Consider the following 22,413-nt stretch of genomic DNA (forward strand, 5'->3'; position numbering starts at 1 on the left):
TTCTCTCCCGTGCAGGTCCTCTTTCCTAGCATGAGCCCTCCTTGCATACGCAACTCAGAGCCATGTGCAGCTCTCCCATCTGCAGGCTCTCTGCTTGTGCCAGCACAGCTTTGCCAGGCGGGGAGTGTTTGCACACAGGCAGAGCCCAAGCTGGTTGCTCGTGCTCCTTTGTGCAATCTGCTGGGCTCTTGCAGTTTTGTCCAAATAATGCTGTTCTGCCCCTTAAATCTTCAGGCTGGGCAGCAGGTGCTCTGCACCCAGGGCTGTGCTCCTCCTCCCGTGGCCGGCACTGATTTATTGCTCCCCATAACGACACTCAGCCTCATACTCTCTGCATCCCATTTAGCTGTAACAGCTCACAGCTCCAGTGACATTTCATTGCAATTACTCCTGGCCCTGATGGCTGTTACAAGCAGTTATTGCCATGCAGTCTCTCTCCTCCCTCCTGCAGCCTCACCTCTGCTGTAGCTCCGGTCCTGCAGGGTTTAGCACAGGGGATGAGGTTGCAGCAGGGTTTGATTTCAGCTCTGGCACTTCCATACAAAGCGACGCTCACCCTGATGATTTAACCCATTGCTTTTTTCTTCCTCACCCCTACAGACCGCTGTGGCAAGTGCCAGTTTGGGGCCATCTGTGAGGCAGAGACGGGGAGGTGCGTGTGCCCCACGGAGTGCGTGCCCTCCTCCCAGCCCGTCTGCGGCACAGATGGCAACACCTACGGCAGCGAGTGTGAGCTCCACGTCCGAGCATGCACGCAGCAGAAGAACATTTTGGTGGCTGCCCAAGGCGACTGCAGTGAGTCTGGCAAGGTCCCCTTCGTCCCTCTTCTTGCTCCTTTCAGTGGTGTTTTGAGGAGCGGATGCTCAGCATCCCCCCTTACTCACCCCGGGGCTGTCCGAAGCTCTGTGGGTGTTTGTGTGCTGGAGAAACCTGAGGGTGGGGGGATGTGTGGGGCCAAGCGAAGGAAGTGGGATGCCATCAAAATGGGAGGGGTTCCATCCCTAGGGGGTGATTCCTCTCTGCTTGTGTGTGTTCCCAGCACAGGAAGCAGTCTGTGCTGGTTTCTCAATGCATTAAAAGCCTTGCCTTGTTTTTTTTTCTTCTCATTAGAACAAATGACACTTGAGCTAAAGCAGCACATTGAGCCCCATAAAACCAGACCAGCTGGTCTGGTGTTCTAAGCAATGCATGGGTATACTCTCTAAAACTGGGAGAAAACAGTAATGGGGCGCGACTTCCAGGAGCTGGAATGAGAGTAAATGGGATTTCTTGCTTGGTGTCCTTGCAGAGTCCTGCGGCAGCACCGTGTGCTCCTTCGGCAGCACGTGTGTGGGTGGGCAGTGTGTGTGTCCCCGCTGTGAGCAGCAGCCCCTGGCCCAGGTTTGTGGCACTGATGGCCTCACCTATGACAACCGCTGTGAGCTCCGAGCAGCCTCCTGCCAGCAGCAGAAGAGCATCGAGGTGGCCAAGATGGGGCCGTGTGAGGACGGTGGGTTGCTGCTCTTCCCTTGGCTGATGCCACCTGGGCAGGGAGTTGTATTGCTGCATTAATTGCGTGCCTTATGTTCCACTTAGTCTGGAGGAAAGGGGAGTGGTTGAGGTGCCCAGGGGTTGCTCTGGGTGGAGATGCTCCCTGGGGGTGCCCAAGGTCCCTGATGGTTCCCACTTAGCTCTGTCAGCAGGAACAGCGCTGATAGGACTGGGCAGCACCAGGATGCTCTTCCTGATCCCTTTCACAGTAGGATAGTGCTCATCTGTAGGATGCAGCATCCCCCATTGCTAGCCATGATCCCACTCTCCTCAATAGCATCTTTTAATTATCTCTGGGTACTTGGGTAAAGCAGCTCAGCATCCCTCTGGAAACAGGCTGGGACCTCTCAGCCTTGCATTGATAGTGATCAGACACTGAGAGCCTCCTGAGCTCCCCTCTCTGTGAGGGGAAGCCATGGGTTAATGCAAGGTGAGAGCACAGACCTCCCCCAAACCTCACTGCTGTGATGCTGCCATTCCCCAGCTCACTGCGCTGGGAAGGATGTCAGTACGTGGCAGAGCTCAGGGATGGGGCAAGGCAGAACATGGTGTTTGATCACAGCCCTCCTTTGGGAATTTTCAGGTTGATGTCCCTCTGGGAAAAGATCTTAAATAATTCTCTGTGTAATGCCAACTCCCAGCCTTTGATCACTCAATAAAAAGGGGCAGGTTTTCCTTTTTTGCTTTGCTTTTCCCCCTCCCTCCCCCCATTTTTTTTTCCCCCCCTTTTAATTAAAGAAGCCTTTGAAATCAGCGACATCTCTATTCTTGCTGCTGGAGCTCTGGGCACCTTATGGAGAGGCAGCCAGGCAGAGCACAGCATTTATAGGTCAGGCAGGAAGGCCTTTGGTCAGCTCCTAAGGCATCCACATGGCATTTGCATTGCTTAACTTATTGTAATGATGGGAGAAGTTGCTTTCTGCAGGGTGGGGGGAGGTACAGGCAGGAGCATCCTAACATATGGGCAACCTGATGTAGTGATTGACAACCCTACCCTCAGCAGGGGGATGGAACTGGATGATCTTTAATGTCTCTTCCAACCCACGCCATTCTATGATTCTACATCATGTTGGCGCAGGAGATATTCATGCTGAAGATGTTAAGAAGCTGTCTGGACTCCTGGGCAAGGTGGCCCTGCTTGAGCCCTATGCTTTCCCCCTCTCACCACGCTTCTCTTCCATCCAGAATGTGGCTCGGGAGGCTCAGGCTCTGGTGATGGGACTGAGTGTGAGCAGGACCGGTGCCGGCACTACGGGGGTTGGTGGGATGAGGATGCAGAGGATGACCGTTGTGTGTGTGACTTCACCTGCCTGGCAGTGCCACGCAGCCCGGTAAGCACAGGAAGCATCCTTGGCCTGCTGTCCTTGCTCCCTTTAGCCTGGTGGCTTTGCCACATGCTTCCTGGGGCATCCCATGGGCAAGAAACCTGCTCTGAGAGCTTCCCTCACCATCCTGGCAGGTCTGTGGCTCTGATGATGTGACCTACGCCAATGAGTGTGAGCTGAAGAAGACAAGGTGTGAAAAACGCCAGGACCTCTATGTCACCAGCCAAGGAGCCTGCCGTGGTGAGCGAGTCCCCATGTGCCATCCCCATCCTGGTGCCCTGATGTTCCTGTTCCATGCCTGGCCAAAGCTAGGGCCTCACTCCATCACTTACCCCAGCATCTCTGCAAGGACCACCGTGGTTTTGAGAAATGCTGCTCAATTTCTGCATTGGCCATAATACCCCAAAGTAACCTGTGCCTTTCTACCTTGCTTCACAGCCCTCACCACGACCCCACCGCCTCTCCCAGTTGTGCACTGCAGTCAGACCATCTATGGGTGCTGCCCAGACAACATGACCCAGGCGCTCGGAGTGGGTGCAGCCGGATGCCCAAGTGAGTGATGGTCCCCACTTGGAAGGATGCTTGGGGTTCCACTCTAGGGAGAGAAAGGAAGGTCCCAGTTCCTCAGTTAGCTAGCTGGTTTCATTAATATTTATTAACTAATTGTCAGAGTCAGCACTTCAGCAGAAAGCACATTTTGAAAGGCATTAGCACGCTGTTAACAGCTGAGGCTGTGACTGCCTGCTAGGGAAAGCCATCACCCCATGGAGACGTGGGCTCACGCCATGCTTGGGCCTGGCTAATGCCCGTGTGATGAGTATGTAGTGCTGCTAAATGTACCATATCATTTAAAAAGCAGCAGCATTTAGCCAGTGTCTCTTCCTGGAGCTGGCTGAGATGGCAGGAGTGGGTCAGGGGGACACTAGGGAGGAGGTGGAGCATCTTGCTTCAGAATCACCCTGATGGTGATGGGTCAAAGTGATGTTCCACAGATCATCTAGCTATGGGAAGAGCTTCTTCCTCACTATGGAACCCCTTATCTCACTGGTTTCTGTCACATATGTGCTGGCAACAAGCATACACCAGGAGATAATCCCCACTTGAACCCCTAGTGCAGATTTCTCTCTTGCTGCCTGTCCTGTACACACCATCTCCCTGCCCCTATCTGCTCCCAAGATCTCCTTTGCTCTCCAGCTCTGTCCCACATCCCCTTCCCACTACTCCCTCAGGGCTAAGGGAGCATTTCACCATCTATCTTTGGATCTCTTCCCTCCATCAACTTCCTAATTAATGAATTAATAATAAACTCCTAATAGCTTCCTCCCTCTTTGATGTCAATGAGTGAGGAGCTGTAGATGAGAGCAGAGCAAGCAGGTTAATCCCTGGAGTTCAGCCCTGCCTTGTAGCTGGAGGAGGTGGTAGGCACGATGGTGATGGGTTGATGATTGCATTAGGTGATCTTAGAGGTCATTTCCAACCTTTATGATTCATCCTTAGCTTAGCCAGGACTTATGCTGTGCTCTTTCTTGTCTCGCAGGCACCTGCCAATGCAACCCCTATGGCTCCTATGGAGGAGCTTGCGACCCTGCCACGGGGCAGTGCTCCTGCAAGCCAGGTGTTGGGGGGCTCAAGTGTGACCGATGCGAGCCTGGCTTCTGGAACTTCCGTGGCATCGTCACCGACAGCAAGAGCGGCTGCACGCGTGAGTGCTGCCTACTGTGCCAACTTAGGCAACTATTTCCATCTAGGATCCCTAATGCTGCCCTTATTGTGAGCCAAATTCGGTGGCTGTTTCTTCAAAATTTGCAGGGCTGCACCAATTTAATGATTTCTTTTCTCCCCTCTTTGCTTAGCCTGTAACTGCGACCCGGTGGGCTCAGTGCGTGATGACTGCGAGCAGATGACTGGGCTCTGCTCCTGCAAGACTGGTATCACTGGCATGAAGTGCAACCAGTGTCCCAACGGCAGCAAGATGGGCATGGCTGGCTGTGAAAAAGGTGAGGGGGAGGTTGTGTGGGACCTAGAAATGCTGCTCTGCTGAGTCCCTGGGAGAGCTGAGACCCCTGGGAGGAGGGGGGGGTTTGGATTTGACGTAGGCTCTTGGGTCTTATTATTTCATTTATGCTTGGCATGTGTTTTGTTCATCTCTTCCCCCTTCTCTCCCTACCCTAGACCCATCAGCTCCAAAATCCTGTGAGGAAATGAGCTGCGAGTTCGGGGCCTCATGTGTGGAGGTCAACGACTTTGCCCACTGCGAGTGCCCGTCCCCACTCTGCTCAGAGGCCAACATGACCAAGGTCTGGGGGATCACCAGGGGCTGAGCTGGGCTGTGGGCACAGGGACATGTGGCCAGCTTGATCCTGCCAGGCTCGGCACTGGAGTTCAGCTCCTGTCTATCAGGTCACTGTCCTCAGTGCATGGGGAAGCAATGTGCCAGCCATGAGTGTCCCCAGTACAGGTTGTTGTGATGCCTCTGAGCTGCTCTGCTCAGTTTGAGGGCAGGTTTATTTTGCCTGAGGATTGTTGGAGGACAGGTACAACTCACACCTTGCACCATTTCTTCTCCCACCAGGTGTGTGGCTCTGATGGTGTTACCTATGGGGACCAGTGCCAGCTGAAGACCATTGCCTGCCGACAGGGACAGCTCATCACAGTGAAGCATGTGGGGCAATGCCACGGTGAGTGCCTCCTGCAGCTCCTCATGCTCTGCCTATGGCTTGCATTGTGCTTCCCAACACCATGGGCACCCTTTCCCAGACCAGCCCCTTCTTGACATCCCTCCCTTGCTGCTCCTTGTAGAGTCCATCACTCACACAAGCCACACGATGCCACCCACCCCTCTACCCACCTTGCCCTTGGACAAGCTCATCGTACCCCCACCGCTGCAGCTGACCACCCGGGCTCCAGAGCCCACTGAGCTGGCCACCACCTCCCTGCTGATGGAAGCCAGCCCCACTTCAAGAAGTCACCCTACAACAAGGCGAGTCACGACGACCCGACCTGCCACCACACCATGGATGACCCATGGAGTACTGAAGACCACCGTCCGCCCGCTCTCCACCTCTCCAGTGGTCCTGGCCACTACTCAGCCTGTCTATGCTGAATCAGGCAGTGCAGAAGGCAGTGGGGACCAGGAGATGAGCATCAGTGGGGACCAGGAATCCAGTGGGGCAGGCTCTGCTGGTGAGCATCGCTTCTGGGCCTTTGGAGGTCACCTGGGGTTTTAATGAAAGAGATGAGGTTGTGTCCGAGCCTCATGGTCTAACAGGAGTGAGGTCCTACCCCTGTTTATACTTCCTTGCAGGGGAAGAGGAGGTGGAGGAAAGCCAGGTAACCCCAACTCCAGCCATTGAGAGGGCAACGTGCTATAACACCCCACTCGGGTGCTGCTCTGATGGCAAGACTGCAGCTGCTGATGCAGAAGGGAGCAATTGTCCAGGTGAGTCTGTCCATTTTGGTGGCCAGGAGGTGAACAGAGCTCTTGCAGGGCACAGAACAGGGCAAGTGTTGGCAGTGAGCACTGCCTTGATCCCAGCCTGGGCCTGGACTCTCAGTGTATCATCCCCTCTTTGCTCTGGACACCACATTCCCCTTTTTAACACACAAAAGAATATAAGTTATGGACTCTCCACATGGCTACCCATAGCAGGGATCTCCATAGCTCCTATGGAGTTTTGGGTTCCCATTGCAGTTCCCGTTTTGGGTTCCCATTGCAGTTCCCATTTTGGGTTCCCATTGCAGTTTTGCCAGGCTGACCCCAGCCTACGCGTAGCATCTTTATTCAGCTCTCCCAGCACAGGTCTTCTTGCCCACAGCCACGTGTGGCCCTGCTGTGCCCCTGTTGCATGCCCATGTCTGATCCAACTGTGTTGACTGTGTTCTGCTCTGGCTAATGTCTTTCTCTTGTTACTCAGCCGGTGCAGGGGGGCTGCTCTCCAGGCCGGAACTCAGAGGAAACTGTATGGTAAAAGCTGCCATCTTCAGCCTGGTCTTTGCCATCTGCTCCAGCACCCTCTGATACTAATCCTCCATGGCTCTCTCCCATCCAGACTAACCCCAACACTGGCACTACCCGCACACTGCCATCACCCTTTCCCTCCCAGGGACTCGAACGCTCTTCCCGGGTCAGCCAGATGCCTGTCCCCCATCCCCATGAGGCAACTAAAAGAGTTTGTCTTGTCTGCCCTCCTTCCTGCAGCTACCAAAGTCTTCCAAGGAGTCCTCATCTTGGAGGAGGTGGAAGGCCAGGAGCTGTTCTACACGCCTGAGATGGCTGACCCCAAGTCAGAGCTCTTCGGGGAGACGGCCAGGAGCATCGAGAGCGCAGTGAGTCCTTTGCACTTGATTGGAAGTCCAGCTAGGGCATTTTTTTGCCTTGGAAAAAAGAAAAGAAGACCCTATGCAGCACTAGGACAGAAGCCAGGTGCTTTCCTAGAATCACAGAGTCATGAAGACTGGAAAAGATCATTTTGGTGATGGGGTTATTCAGACGAGAGTGTCTTCCTTCATTTCTTGGATTTCCCAAAGCATCTGAATCTCCTTGAAAAGCCTGTGGGCAAAAACGTGTCCCAGATCCCTTTGCTCCTCCACTTCAGCTATGCAGCTTTTGGAAATCCACTCTCCCACATTTAAAGAGAAGCCCCCCTGTGTTGCCAGCTCTTGGAGCAGGTGGGCTTTCATAGTAATGTGTACATATGGGCATGCCAAGGAAGTATTGGTGGGGTGAAAGCGCTGTAACGCAGCCTGCAGTGTGGCACAGCAAACACAAAGCATCTTTGCAAGGAGATTAGCATTTTTAGAGCTGCTTCCAAGCTGCACTTAGAAGCTGGCAAGCCCTTGGTACAGTCATATAAACAGATGTATGCCTGGCATATGGGCTGTATGGTTCATTCAGTTCTCCATCACAAAAGCAATATTTCCCGATACAATAGTGGCTTTTAGCTGAGGATCCAGACTTGCACACATAAGGCTTCATTCACTGGTTCTGATGATACAGGAGTCTTGACTGAGTTCTGTTCTCCTGGGGATGGGGGAGATGACAACACAGGGCTGGTCCATAGGACATCACATACCTGTTGTGCTCTCCTTTGCCCCTCTAAGACCGCTGTGCCCAAATTTATGGGGGTAACTATGGCATGGGTCCAGTTTTGAGTTATTTCTTCTGTCTTTGCCTTGAAGCCACAGTAAGGAGGTGGTGGCCACCAGCTGTAGTGGTACTGGTCCCACACAGGCTGGGCAGGCTGCTAGCAGGGTGATAAAGCCCTGCCTGTGTCTGAGTGGTTGGACTATCACTGTCTTCTTCGTGTGACTTCAGACAAATCCTGCAGCGTCTGAGAGGCAGGTTTTAAAAGGCATTCATGTGCTTAGAGATGCAGAATGGTGCCTTATGGGATTTTCCAAAGCGCATAAGCAGGTTTATCCAGATTTAGAAGAGATCAGTAAGACTTAGATGCCACACAATAGCAAATCCTTATATGAACTGCAAGGTGTCTCTGGTCTGCACACATCTCCTCCATGGAGACCTTCTCTGCACTTTCCCCATGCTGCCTTGGTCCTGTTCTAACCTTTGAATTCAGGCCATAACCAATAGGAACCTTCGCAAATTATCCCTACCCAAAGGAGCACTGTTTTCTGCATGCATCGATGGGATTTCTTGCAGAGGTTTTGATGCAAACCCAACTGGGTTGAAACCAATGAGACTCGCCGAGTCCTAAGACCTTTCACTAAAGGAACCTAACCCTATGCCTTCAGTCTCCCCACTGATCAGTTTGTTTGCCTTTCTTCCTCCTCCTCCAATCCATTAGCTGGATGAGCTTTTCCGGAATTCTGATGTTAAGAAGGATTTCAAGAGCATCCGTGTCCGAGATCTGGGGCAGAGCAGCGCTGTCCGTGTCATTGTGGAGTCCCACTTTGACCCAGGTAGGAATTGTTCCGGTGCTGAGAAACCATCTCACCTGTGAGCAAACGTTGTGATTATATCAGGGATGTGCCCTTTGTCCAGCAAAGTCAAGAGATGCTGGGAGGAGCTGCAAGCAGAGCTGGTGTATGGAAGGCTGGAAGCGTTCTTGTGGGGCTGGGAGCGATTTGGATGCATCAAAGGGAGGTTGTGAAGGGAAAACTTCTTGGTGGGGTTGTGTTTCACACTTGTCTTTCTCCTGTATGTGAACAGCCACTTCCTACACGGCAGCTGATGTCCAGGCGGCCCTGCTGAAGCAGATCAGAGCCTCCAAGAAGAGGACCATCCTGGTGAAGAAGCCCCAACAGGAGCACGTCAAATTCATGGACTTTGGTGAGCTCTCTGTCTGTCTATGGCCAATCCCCCATCCCTTGGGTTGGGCACTTGGGTTAGGGGAGAGGGCTCTCATGCTTTGGTGCACACAGCAATCTCGCTGTGCCTCCCTCCAAAACCCGGGCTCCTTTCCTCTTTGCAAAGAGACCTGCAAAACACCAGCCTCAATCCACGCATTGCTGCCTTCCAGACTGGATTCCCAGGCTCTTCACCACCACCATCACCACCACCACAGCCACCACCATGGCACCTGCCACCACACGGAGGCACACCACGGCTTCTGCTGCCACCACAGCCCACGTCCTGCACCAGGACATTTTCGGCCACCCCAGTGCCAAGCTGGCAGCACCTGGAAGCACCAGGAGGCCCACATCCACCTTGCCTACCACCACCACCCGGCGCAAGCCCACTCGCCTGCCCCCCAGCACCACCAAGAAGCCCTCGCGACCCTGCGACTCACATCCCTGCCTGCACGGTGGCACCTGTGAGGACGATGGGAGAGAGTTTACCTGCAGCTGCCCAGCGGGCAAAGGAGGGGCTGTGTGTGAGAAACGTAGGTGGCCTCTGGTTTGCCTAAGGGTGATGGAGCTCGTGGCCATGGGATGGCAAAGGGAGAAGGGAGTTAAGACCTTTAAAGGTCCTTTCCAACTCAAATGATTCTGTGAAAACTAGGGACAGCAAAGTCATGGGAAGGGCATCTCTTGGGGCTTTTGGTTCCAAATTCATGTTCCAACCAGGAATGCTGAGGGGAGACAAGTGGGAAAGTGACTTCCAGTCATCCATTCTGCTGCATGCTGTCCCCAGGCACTGTGATGTGCATTGGCTGAATGGGGATAGGGAGCAGACCCAGCCCTGTGCTGAATGCTAGTGCTGCAAGGGTCAGTGTAACCTCTGTACCCCAACCAGGAGCAGGATGTACAAGCACTGTAGGTAGTAAGAGGCAAAGCTGCAGGGGAAGAAGGTGCCAGCAGCAATTTCTTGCTGTCTGTGCTACATCAGTGCCCTGGAGCATGGGGATCGTGAGCTTCTGCTTTTGTATCTCATGGCATTGCCTGCGGCTCCTGAAGTTACTGAGCACAGAGAAACCGGTGCTGTCTTCTGGCACATTTGGGATGCGTGTGCTGATGATTCAGGTGCTATTCCCCAGAGCTGCTTAGCAAACAGCCGCGTGCACATCATGCTCACCCAGAGCTGCTGTTACGCACTGTGAGCTCCCACCGTCTCAGCAGAGCTCTGGGTGGCTCCTAGTGCTAATTCCTGGAAAGCTGTGTCCCTGAAGCTCTAAGCTGAAGCTCTCAGAGCTGCTTCTGGATGTGGATGCTGTGAATCCTGTTCCTTTTAACGGGGCTTGCCCTTCTCCCACCCTGCAGCCATCAGGTACTTCATCCCCAGTTTTGGTGGCAAGTCCTACCTGGCCTTCAAGATGATGAAGGCGTACCACACCGTGCGCATCGCCATGGAGTTCAGGGCCACGGAGCTCAGCGGGCTGCTGCTCTACAACGGGCAGAATCGTGGCAAGGACTTCATCTCCCTGGCGCTGGTGGGCGGCTTCGTGGAGCTCAGGTGGGTGCCCTGAGTGCAGGCTTCCACATGAGGGAATGGTAGGAGCAAATGGAGAAGAGGTGGAACGGTTTTTCTGCAATATATTTCCTTGTGGCAGTTTGATTAATTCACGTCGCTCCGTTTGAATGTTAAAAAGCTAGAAGGTGTGGGAGGTTGGTTTCTTTTCTGAGCTCTTTTTTTGGTGCTGTTCTTGCACTGTGAAAAGAAACGTAGGGGGAGTAGAAGGAGAGCAAAGCTCCAGAAACCCGAGGTGAAATTATTTTTACCTTTCCAAAAAGGCACAGATTCAAGTTCTCACTTTCTGCCTGGGGGTGCAGCTGCCCTTATGGTGCATGCAGCCTCGCTGCGAGGTGGCGTGGCTGTCAACCTTCCCCATCCTCTCCTCCAGGTTTAACACGGGCTCCGGCACGGGCGTCATCACCAGCAAGGTGCGCGTGGAGCCTGGCAAGTGGCACCAGTTGGTGGTGAACCGAAACCGCCGCAGTGGCATGCTGGCTGTGGATGGGGAGCCCCACGTCAGTGGGGAGAGCCCCACAGGCACCGATGGGCTCAACCTCGACACTGACCTCTTTGTTGGAGGAGCTCCCGAGGACCAAATGTCTGTGTGAGTAGAGGTGTTGCACCGTGCTGTGGCATCCCAATGGAGCATCCATTAAACCAAGTGCATAGAAAGTGCTGGTGTTTTTCTCCCCCACCCACCGTGTCCTTTGTCCCTTCAGGGTAGCAGAGCGTACTGCGACTACGGTTGGCCTGAAGGGCTGCATCCGCCTCCTGGATGTGAACAACCAGATGTACGACCTGAGGGAGAAAGGCAGTGATGTGCTGTATGGCAGTGGGGTGGGCGAGTGTGGCAACGACCCCTGCCACCCCAACCCCTGCCACCATGGGGGCATCTGCCACGTCAAGGAGGCTGAGATGTTCCACTGCGAGTGTCTCCACTCCTACACTGGTACGGGGCAAGGCATTGCTGGGGCTCATGGTCCTGCTGAGTGGTTCTGAGGGGTCCAAAAGCCTTTGGGGTGGCAGAGGGGAAGATGCAGTGGGGAGCTTTGGCAGTACCTCCAAGAAGTGTCGGGCGAAGCCATGCCCATAGGAGACAGTCAATTTCAGATCTCTCCATGCATGCATGAGACGAGGGACAGGATCTGAGTATTTGAGGGCAGAGCAGTGTGTGGGCATCACCTGTCCTTTTGTGGGGTCTATTTCTGGGGGTCCTTGGGCTGTGTAAACCCAACCTGAGGTGAGACAGAAGAGCTGGCAGGGCCATCAGGGGACATATGCCATCCTCTGCTCACTCCAGAGCAAGGCTGTCTCTGACAGAACTGTGCCTACTGGCTGTTAGAGATGCCGATGTGACCATCTAGCTCTTCTGCTGCAGGTCCAACATGTGCTGATGAGAGGAACCCATGCGACCCGACGCCGTGTCACATCTCTGCCACCTGCCTGGTGCTGCCAGAGGGAGGTGCCATGTGTGCCTGTCCCATGGGACGGGAAGGAGAGTTCTGTGAGCGAGGTGTGTTGGGATGGGGAGGGATGGAGCTGCAGATATCCTCAGCTTGCATGACTAGGTGCCCCTGTTTGATGCTGAAGCTGCTCTGGCTCCTCTTCCTCACTATTCCCTTGTTTGTTCCCAGTGACAGAACAGGACCACACCATGCCCTTCCTCCCAGAGTTCAATGGTTTTTCCTACCTGGAACTGAATGGGCTGCAGACCTTTGTTCCTGACCTGCAGTAAGTGCTTAAGAGCGTGTTGCCAATGGCAAAACCTTGGAGGTTTTATCTAGAGGGACTGGGATTGCTGGAATTGCTGTTGCCAGGCTGCTGCAGTGATGTGCCGAGGTGCCAGGTGCCACAGTGGGCTGGGTGAAAGTGGCATATGCCTCTCCTACTTGGCAGTTCTGCCTGTGGGATCAGTGGGTGACATCCATTAGAGATCTGTGGGACCAGGCAGGTGGCCCTTTGCACAGGGGTGGTGGAAGAAAGTCTGTGGGCAGCTGGTTTGGAGGGTATTCGTTGTCCTTCTCTCCTCAGGGACAAAATGTCCATGGAAGTGGTGTTCCTGGCCAAGAGTCCCAGCGGCATGATCTTCTACAATGGGCAGAAGACAGATGGCAAAGGAGACTTTGTGTCTCTGGCTTTGCACGATGGCTACCTGGAGTATCGATATGACCTGGGCAAAGGGGCAGCTGTGCTCAGGTAGGGCTGGGAAGCAGGGATGGTGGGATGCTTCCAATGCCCTGTGCTGGCTGGAGCTCCATCCCCAGGATGGATGCAGGGGTGGTGCCATACTGGCAGCAGTGACTCCTGTTGTCTGTGATTGAGGCCTGTCCCATAGGCACTATGCAAGCGGAGCAGGTTTTCATAGGGGCTCATTGCAGAGCTCTCACTGTATGTTTTCTCTCCCTTTCCCACCACTAGGAGCAAAGAGCCAGTTCCCCTCAACACCTGGATAAGCGTTTTGTTGGAGAGGAGTGGGCGCAAAGGGGTAATGAGGATCAACAATGGAGAGAGGGTGATGGGAGAGTCACCGGTACGTTGACAAGCAGAGAGAGATGCCCAGAGCTCTCTGGGCTTCCAACCCTGCTCCCTTCCTGTGTGAAACCAGCTGAGATCCCAGACCTGTGGGCTTTTATTCCTGGAGGTGCATGGAGGGTGGAGGAGGAGTGGGCGAGACCTGGGAGCTGAGGATGCTGTGGGGCAGCCGCTGCACATTCCTTGCTCTTACAGCCCTGCATGTTGTGATGTTACCCACTGATCTTCCATTTCTCTCTCTCTTTCTCTCTCTCTCTCTCCCTTTGATTTGCATTTGTATTTTTCCCTCCCCTGCTGTCTGGATCCCAGAAATCCCGTAAGGTACAGATAAGTATGACCCACTGCACCTCCATCTCATCTGCCATTGGCACGTTGTTCTTCTGTTTTCCATCCAGATCTCAGTGTCTCACCTGCTCCCCTTCCCATCTGAACAAGCAGCTTTAGGATCTCTGTAGATTAGAGACACTTGTTTCCTCTTCATTAATTTCCAGCCAGTTGTTGCATTGTTGTTTCAGAAGCATTATAATTAATCTGGTCATGTTTCTCGTGTTAACTCCACAAAGCATTAGCTAGTGACTCATATAACTGCATCCTGGTCCTGCTGCCACGGCCCAGGTTCCCAAATCATTTGAGTTAGAGGAGAGCCTCCTTTTTATCATTGAAGTGGCTGGTAGTGTCATGGAATGGCTTGGGCTGGAAGGGCAAGGATACCTCTCGCTAGATTGGATTTGCTGTAGAGAATCTGCAGCACCTGAGTGAATCTCCTTCCATCTCCCCTCCTTGCCAGGTGCCTCACGCCTTCCTGAACCTAAAGGAGCCATTCTATGTGGGGGGAGCCCCTGATTTCAGCAAGCTGGCTCGAGCTGCAGCCATCTCCACCAGCTTCAATGGAGCTGTGCAGAGGGTAAGCCTTGTGCCAAAGGTGCCAGTCTCCACAAGGGCATCCCCAGCACATGGGTCCACGTGCAGCAGGACGTGTCACAGGGACACATGTGGCTCAGGGCTCATAGTGATGAGTTACAAAGGCTGACTTTTGTCCTTTCCCATCTCCCAGATCTCCATCAAAGGAGTTCCCTTGCTGAAGGAGCAGCACATCCGCAGCGCCGTTGAAATCTCCCCCTTCCGTGCCCACCCCTGCACCCAAAAGCCCAACCCGTGCCAGAACGGAGGCACCTGCAGCCCCCGGATGGAGAGCTACGAGTGTGCCTGCCAGAGGGGCTTCTCTGGGGCTCACTGTGAGAAAGGTGAGGCTGTCATGGCAGGGATGCTCAACCAGTTCCATCTTCTCATTGTGCTGGGGAAGTGCAGGGTGTTGGACTGTTGGCAGTGTCCTGCAGATGGGAGGTCAGGACCATCACCAAGCATGGGTTCCTCCATGACTTGAGCCAAGATTTCATGTCAGTTGGCTGCAAAACTAGAAGCTGGGCCATGCTCACTGCCTGTGCCTGCCTCCCTCCTTTGTGAATGCCCTGGATAAAGGAGGATCTTCCTGATCCCCAAGGACAGACAGGCTGTGCTGTGTTGCCTGACAGCTCTTCTTTCTCCCACCTTCAGTGATCATTGAGAAAGCAGCTGGAGATGCAGAAGCCATTGCATTTGATGGTAGGACGTACATGGAGTACCACAATGCTGTGACAAAGAGGTAACCTGGCTGTGGAGCTGAGCTGTGATCAAAACAAGGAGTTGGGGAGATAGGGGCAAAGAAGCCTAAAACCAGTATCCAAAGAGGGGCTGTGAACCTTCATTTCCAGCCTGTACATCAAAAACTGCCTTGTTGATAGAGGGGTTCCCCACAATGCCAGCATCGGGTCTGGGTACAGGGGTGGAGTGACACTGATGTTATGCTCCATCTACTTCCTCTTTGCACCTTCTGACTCCTCTTGCACTAAATTCCTGCCTGAGGAGAGTGTCTGCGTTCTGTTTGTTGTCTGTCTCTCTGTCTGTCCGTCTCTTCTCAGTGTCGTTGTCTCTTTGTTTTCAAGCCACCTGAGCAATGAGATCCCTGCGTAAGTACAGCCCTTCCCTGCAAGCCCACCCGTGGGGCAGGATGGGGACAGGCATGGGGACATTTGCCTGGGGCTGCCACGGGTGGGCACTCCCAGCCCATGGCAAGGATGGCACAGCTCTGGTGACTCGCCAGGGCTGCTGTTTGGCTTTGCTGCAGGCAGATGTTGCTTGCTGCAACTTAGCTTTAGTTCAAAGGGATGAGCGCAGAGCAGGAAAGGTCCCAGTACCAGCTTCTTCCATCAGCAGCAAAGTATTAAATATGGAAATAAAATAAGTGGACAGGCAGCACTGATGAACCACATCCCTGCAGATGAGCAGGGAGCTGCTGCCTTCATGTCTTGCCTCTCCCAGCACCTGCAAGAGGAAAGTCACAACTCCTCAGCCACCTCCCCACCTGAGCCAGCCTGTGCCCGTTTGGGCTGTGCATGCCCCATCCTGCAAAGGGAGCTTAGCACTTCTCCCCAGATCCCTCAGCTGGGATTTGGCAGCGGCTCTCGCTCAAAGGCTCGTTGGGTTGCCCATAAAAAGTCACTTCTCCTTCCTGCGGACAGATATCGGGTGTGCCTCGGGCAGGACTGGCACTCCAGTTGCTTCTCTGGGCTCTGCTGGCCACGACATGCCCGTACATTTTGTTTTGAACATACCTTGTGATATGTACATATCTCTGGAGCCGGAGCCCCTAACGCACCCAGCAGTGCCAGCAAGACAGCTGGACTCCTGGGTTTCCCCTTCTCCGTGCACGCCCAAGTGCCCCAAGGCTGACTCAGAGCAGCCTTACGTGACCGTGCAGCTCCCATTCCCCATCCCAAAGGCTGGCAGGTGGCTAGCCATGAAGTGCTCCTTGTGTGGGGCCTTCCCCAGAAGGTCCCTTCCCCAAAACGTCCCATCCCCAGCAGTGCCCCACTATCCCATCCTAGCTGCCTAACTGCACACCCCAGCATTTTAGCATGAGGGATCAGCAGGAACACGAGCAATCCCAACCCAGGAGAGCATCGCTGTGATGGGACAGGGCTCTGGGACAGCGGCAACATGCACACTAGTCTTGTTGGCTTGAGGAAGCTCAGCCCAAGGACTGCTGAGGCTGGGCAGGGTGGGAGGGCAGGGTCTCCTCTGCTGCCTCGTGCTTATTGCATGCTCCCCTTTCTTCCTGCATCTAAGTCCTGACGCATTGGACTACCCCGCCGAGCCCAGGTGAGTCGTGCCAGGCTTCTCGTGCCCCGTGCTCTGCTCTCCCCGCCTCTGCTTGTCCATGTCTTTGTGCTCCTTCTGTATGCTGTATTCTGGGCTTTTTATTTGTAAGGGATGCAGCTCTGCAGGTGGTGAGGGCAAACACACAAAGGATGCTCCAGCAGACGAGCAGCAGATCTGTCCCTTGCTCCTTGGGGCCTTTTCTGCAATGGGTGAAAGGGAAACAGAGCTACAGGTTGGATATTAGGGAAAAACCTCTCCCAAATAGTGGTGAGACACAGGCACAAACTGCCCAGGGAGGTGGAAGAGTCCCTGTCCCTGTTGAGAACCATGGAGATGTGGCACTGAGGGACATGGTCAGTGGGCATGGTAAGGGTGGGTTGGGGCTGGAGTTGGGGATCTTAGAGGTCCTTCCCAACCTCAATGATTTTGTGGTTCTACCCTGAGAACACAATGGGCATTTTGCCCTTGTCCAGCCCTCTGAGTGTGGTGTCCCTTGGAAACAAAAGGCTGTCTGTGTTGTCCTGTCTGTGTGCACGTGTCTTGGAGCATCCCAGGAGGGTGGATGGTGACTCTATATGAGAAGGATGGAAACAGCAGTGTGGGGAAAACACTGTCCTACCAGCATTCCTCCCTTGGAAAAAAGGCTGTGTCTGGGATGGAGAGGGTTTTGCTGCCTCTATGGGCAAGCTCAGGTGCCAGAGCCCAGATGACCCCATCTATCTCTGGTGATGGCCTTGCTGGGAGCAGCAACTGGGTTGGGGACCAGTTGCTTTCATAGCCGCGTTTTAACACTTGCTCTGTGCTCTCCCGACGTAGCGAGAAGGCTTTGCAATCCAACCACTTTGAGCTGAGCATCAAAACAGAAGCCACCCAGGGCCTGATCCTGTGGAGTGGGAAGGGGCTGGAGCGATCCGACTACATTGCCCTCGCCATCGTGGATGGCTTCGTCCAGATGATGTATGACCTGGGCTCCAAGCCAGTCATCCTGCGGTCCACAGTCCCCATCAACACCAACCACTGGACCCACATCAAAGCATACAGGTGGGAAGGGGACAAGAGTGGGGTCGGGGTGGGCTACTTTGGGCTGGGCAAGCGGTGACGCGGGGTCAAGAGCAAGGTCCCCAAGGGTCACTCCCGTCCTTGGATAAGAATAGAGGAGAGGCATGTGGGCAATGGGGTGCGTACTGCGACACGCCTGGGAAATTCTCCATTCTGGGAAATGCCAAAGGGAAAGGCTAAAGGAAAGGTTCGTGCCTTTTAGTTTGGCCAGCAGAAGGTTTGACATTTGGGCGGTCAGGGAGTGGTGAGTGCGGCGTGGTTGGCGTGCCGCGGATTGCTGCCCGCGGTGAACTGGGGGCAGCCCTGGGTGTTTCTTTCAAGGGTTTTAATTCTGAGCCTTCCTTCCCTCCCTGTTGGAGCAGGGTACAGAGAGAAGGCTCCCTGCAGGTCGGCAATGAAGCTCCCATCACTGGCTCCTCTCCGCTGGGCGCCACACAGCTGGACACGGATGGGGCCCTGTGGCTGGGTAAGGGCTTGGGCAGGGTGAAAACCCCATGTTGGGTGTCTGCAGTGTCTTTGCATCCGGGTGCTTCAGACAAGTTTGGCCTCCTGGAAGCATCTCTTCGTTCTCTAAGCTGGTGGCTTCAAATCTAACCCATCCTACAAAGACTTCACATCCAAATAACGTCACTTTGCCTCTGAGAAGACACAGAGTCACAGAATGGTTTAGGTTAGAAGGGATCTTAAAGACCATTGAGTCCCAACCCCATGCCATGGAGTGGGTTGCTACCCACCAGCTCGGCCTGCCCAGTGCCCCCATCCAACCAGGCCTTGAACACCTCCAAGAATGGGGCAACCACGACTTATTCAAGCAACCTGTCCTGCTGCCTCTGTACCCTCTGAGTACATTTATCCTGAACATCTAACCTAACACAAAGTAAATTCTGGCCAGGAAAGATGTTTCTGAGTAAGGCATGTGTGTGCAGTGCTGGTGGGCAGGGTGCTGGAGCACAACACCGTGTCCTTTGACATCCCTGCTCTCTTTTGCAGGGGGAATGGAGCGGCTCAGCGTGGCTCACAAGCTGCCCAAGGCTTACAGCACTGGCTTTATTGGCTGCATAAGGGACGTGATTGTCGACCGCCAAGAACTGCATCTGGTGGAGGACGCTTTAAACAACCCCACGATATTACACTGCTCAGCCAAATAGACCCCCAGGGACCCTTCCTTATACCTTCCCTTCCTCCTGCCTATTGCTGTAATTATTTTCTATTTTTGTAAACTTATTGCTTTTTATATTTTGGGGGGAGGGAGGGAGGGAAAGGGAGGGGAGGAACCACCGTTTCTGTTGGGTTATTTTGTTCGGTTGCGGTATATATCCAGGTCAGTCAGACTCTTAATCGAGCAGCAGCAACAAAGAACAAACCTTGAACCAAGTCTCCAAGAAGTGACAGAAGAACTTCCCCATTTGCACCCGTGTTGTAAATCTCACTCATTACTTGAAGCTTCTTTTGGGGTTTGTTTATTTTCCCCTCCTTACTTGTGTTCTTGGGTTGTCGTTCACACCATGGGGGGAGATAAAGGATGCTGGTGCTGGCAAGCCCTGTGGCCTTTGTGGGTTCACCACTCACCTATCTCAGGCCCCTGTGTTCACCCCATCTCCCTCCTCCCCCCCCTTCCTTTCACTATAATTTATGTGTGTAAGGATCTCAAGTGCTTTTCTCCTTTGTGCTCTGTTAAATCAGGGATGCCATGCACTGGAAGAGAGACCAAGGTCTGCTCTGAGCAGGCAGAAAAGCATTGCTCTTTCGTTGTCTTAATGCCTGTTTGCTGGACTGAGAGGGACTGGGGGGGGGGGAAGTGTTGGTGTCTCTGTTGGCTTTCCTCCTCCTCCTCCTCCTCTTGGACACATGCAGAAGCAGCTGTGAAACCTCATTTCCATGCTTTGTGTTGACCCAGACTTGTCCTCACCACCTGCTTGCCCTGGCTGCTCTTCCGAGAGCTTCTGTGCCCCAAACACCAACGACAACTTGCAACACATCCTCGGGAGATGGGGGTCCCCTCCTTCCAGCACCGGCTGGGAGAGTATGGGACTGTGTCCTCTTCTGCTCTAAAGAAACCTCTTGGAACTCTCCAGACCTGACCTACATCCATTTTCCAGCCTCCTGGCACAACTTACCCTCTGCCTCCCATGAGGACGGTTGCAGCGCATCTCTTTAAACTGGTGTTTTACCTTTGTCTTCAAGCTTTTGCAACACCCGGTGCAACACGGGAGGGGGGCTTCCATGCTGTGATCAGAGCTCCTCCAGTGTCACCAGCGATGGCTCCAGCAGGATGGGGGCAGGGCTGGGAGCCAAGTGCCTGGATGGGAGAGCTGGGGAGGGGCGGTGGGGGTTTAAAGTATTATCTTTACTGTCTATGAGGTGTTGCCTTCCTCCATTCAAGTCTTGAAAGCAAAGTGCCAGCTGCACAGCCAGAGTGTGCGAGTGTGTGTGGTTGTGTGCAAACACTGGGTCTCCCCGAAGCAAAAAACAAAGGGATTGCAGCTCTGAGCGCCGTCACTCACTCAGGTTCCTTCTCCATGGGAAGAGCTCCCTGCTGCCACGTGGCATCTGTCCCTACTGGGCCACCATGGTGTCCCCATCCCACCCTGTGAATGCAGCTGGCAGAGCTTTGTGGCCAGTTGCCTTATGGAGCATGAAGAATGGGTTGGAAGGGTCCAGCTGGCTGTTGGGCATTCCCTGATATCCCAGGTGCTGTCAGTTTGCAGTTTTGCACCGATTCCTTTCTCTCCTTCTGCTATATCCATCCAAAATGCTCTTTCTGAGCACTGAGCTTCCAGCCGCAAGAAGGGCGAGCTCTAAACGTGGACCTAATGAATGGGGAGAGCACCGTGGCAAACAACTCGGGCTGCTTTTTGCTTCTGGCCCAGGCAAGGAAGAATCCCATTGCCTACCCCAACCCCTGGAATTCAATGCTTGGTCTGTTGTCATGTCTCTATAAAGCCAATAGTTACATATTTCAGGGAAGACTGTGGGAAGCTGAGGCTCCAGTGTTAGTGTGCGTGGCAACAATGTGCGTTGAGTGGCTGCTGTATGTAATGTGTGGGTCGTGGGGGTGATGGCTGTGTTGGGGTACGGGCTTCCAATGGGGGGAGCATGCCAGCTCCAATGGGAAAGAGCACCATGGAGGAAGCTGCTTAATTTCCAGAACAACACTGAAATGAAGCCGGGGTCACTGCAAAAAATAAAGGAAAGAAAGAAAGAAGAAAAAAGAAATGCAACAAGAACTCTGTCTGCTTTCGCTGGGGCTTGGAAATGCCTTAAAACAGGACGTTGTGTCCTCATTGTCAAGCCTGGGTCAGGTTCTGCAGTGCCCCCCAAGGGGCCATGCACTCAACCTTGGCTTTCTTTTTAATAGCGTTTATAACACGCGTACAAGGACAAAAAATGATGACGTTGAGGTTTGGATTTTCTTTTTCTTTTTTTCTTTTTGAATAAATAATGTCCACGTGGCTTCATTTATAGGGTGAATTAACTGACAGTTGTGAACTGCTGTATGGATTCTGAAGGGCAATGCACAGTAGAGGAGCAGCATGATGTAACCATTACTAACTTGTGTCTTTCGTCGATCACCATGAAATAAAGTTTGAAAACGATGAAGTATGTTCTTAAGGGGCCTGATGCTTTCTTATTCTTTCTGCTGCTCACTTGCCCACTGGTTTCCATTTATCTCCTGGGTGGAATCCAACCGAGCTCTCCCGTATTGGCTCATGTGGGTATGTATGTCTTCCTATGGATGCCAACCTCATACTTGGAGCAGGAAGACTTGGTGTCTTTGTTTCACCTCTTCTCAGGGCAATCCATTTCTTTGCTATCGCCTCCTGTCGGGCAGCAGTTTCAGCAGTGGCTTTGCATCCCATTGGCACCATACTGGCACAATGTGGTGCCCCACGCCCTGCATCTCACCTGGGGCAACAGTTCCTCATCTCCAAAGTAGGAGCCATGGAAGGTCAGGATGTGGTTGGAGATGTTGCAGAGACTGATTTCCTGCTCCAAATGGGTCTTCCTCCCAAAGCCTTTCTACGTTGAGCTGTTCTACAAGACAAGAATGCCAGTAGGGAAGAATTCAATTCAGCCAAGAGCTCATCAGAGCATTGTGAAGTGAGAACACTGTGTTGTGCCATTCAGGAGGCAGCTCACTCAGCACGTCCCATCCTTCTGACACCCAGCAACGCTGCGTGATGGAGCAGGGTCTGCACCAGCCCTGCATGAGCCAGCTCTGCACTGGATAACGAGACGCCTCAGCCTCACAATAGGAAACAATGGGGCCACTGTTGGAGCAGCCACAGGGGTTGCACAACGCACAACTGGGGCCATGTTTTGCTCAAGATCAGCCTCCCAGTGCCGCGTCTTCTTGACAATGACCTTATTATGCTACAACAGGCATGGGCTTGCAAAGTCACTACCTCTTTCACGGGCTCTCCGCCAGCTCGCTGCAAAGCAATAGGAGAAAAAGCTGTCATTGTCTTGGCCAGAATGAAAAGCTGAGCTCTGACAGCTGGATGTGTTGGGGTTTTTTTTGTTGTTGTTGTTCTTCTTCTTTTTTATTCTTTTTTAAACTACATGCTGGAAAAAAAAAACAAAAACCCACCCCTTTGTGAGTGGAAAGAGGAAAGGAAAGAAGGGGAAGAGCCGCGTTGGGGGCACGCTTGGGCAGGCAGCAGGCGTGACTCAGGGGAAGGGCTTGGTTGTGCCTCTGGCAGCCCCCCAGCCAACCCTCAGCCTGTACTGGGAGTGAGGGGACTTGGGTGCCAATGGGTACCTGGGGTCAGCTGGGAAGTGCAGATGGCTTTGAGCAGCACTGGGTGCTCCTCCGGTTGACTGTTGTGGTTGGAAAGGGTTTTTTGTTCCCAGGATAAACCCGGGCACTGGGTACCTTTAAGCTCCCTTCCATAGAGTTATAGGATGGCTAGGGTG

The 22,413-nt window shown here is 53.5% G+C and overlaps 1 protein-coding gene across 5 annotated transcripts in view; it reads left to right on the plus strand.

The window, feature by feature from the left end:
- AGRN (agrin) overlaps positions 1–21,108 on the plus strand; it is a 61,206-nt gene extending 40,098 nt beyond the window's left edge. For 3 of the 5 annotated variants that reach the window (XM_072354052.1, XM_072354054.1, XM_072354055.1), the window contains 29 exons: positions 601–795; positions 1,289–1,489; positions 2,716–2,861; positions 2,990–3,095; positions 3,294–3,407; positions 4,393–4,557; positions 4,709–4,852; positions 5,028–5,152; positions 5,428–5,533; positions 5,655–6,038; positions 6,160–6,294; positions 7,054–7,181; positions 8,660–8,774; positions 9,025–9,144; positions 9,335–9,697; positions 10,515–10,707; positions 11,096–11,311; positions 11,427–11,656; positions 12,086–12,220; positions 12,342–12,438; positions 12,739–12,903; positions 13,126–13,237; positions 13,549–13,560; positions 14,027–14,143; positions 14,294–14,483; positions 14,794–14,881; positions 17,254–17,478; positions 17,859–17,962; positions 18,487–21,108. In XM_072354052.1, coding sequence (XP_072210153.1) covers positions 601–795; positions 1,289–1,489; positions 2,716–2,861; positions 2,990–3,095; positions 3,294–3,407; positions 4,393–4,557; positions 4,709–4,852; positions 5,028–5,152; positions 5,428–5,533; positions 5,655–6,038; positions 6,160–6,294; positions 7,054–7,181; positions 8,660–8,774; positions 9,025–9,144; positions 9,335–9,697; positions 10,515–10,707; positions 11,096–11,311; positions 11,427–11,656; positions 12,086–12,220; positions 12,342–12,438; positions 12,739–12,903; positions 13,126–13,237; positions 13,549–13,560; positions 14,027–14,143; positions 14,294–14,483; positions 14,794–14,881; positions 17,254–17,478; positions 17,859–17,962; positions 18,487–18,644 — 4,589 coding nt within the window. In that variant the 3' untranslated portion in view covers positions 18,645–21,108. The remainder of the gene's footprint in view (positions 1–600; positions 796–1,288; positions 1,490–2,715; positions 2,862–2,989; positions 3,096–3,293; positions 3,408–4,392; positions 4,558–4,708; positions 4,853–5,027; positions 5,153–5,427; positions 5,534–5,654; positions 6,039–6,159; positions 6,295–7,053; positions 7,182–8,659; positions 8,775–9,024; positions 9,145–9,334; positions 9,698–10,514; positions 10,708–11,095; positions 11,312–11,426; positions 11,657–12,085; positions 12,221–12,341; positions 12,439–12,738; positions 12,904–13,125; positions 13,238–13,548; positions 13,561–14,026; positions 14,144–14,293; positions 14,484–14,793; positions 14,882–17,253; positions 17,479–17,858; positions 17,963–18,486) is intronic. The other 2 variants (XM_072354053.1, XM_072354056.1) reach the window with 1 other exon arrangement.
- The last annotated feature ends 1,305 nt before the right edge of the window (positions 21,109–22,413 follow it).

Source organism: Excalfactoria chinensis, chromosome 20 (genome assembly GCF_039878825.1).
Source record: "Excalfactoria chinensis isolate bCotChi1 chromosome 20, bCotChi1.hap2, whole genome shotgun sequence".
In the NCBI taxonomy this organism is placed as follows: domain Eukaryota; kingdom Metazoa; phylum Chordata; class Aves; order Galliformes; family Phasianidae; genus Excalfactoria; species Excalfactoria chinensis.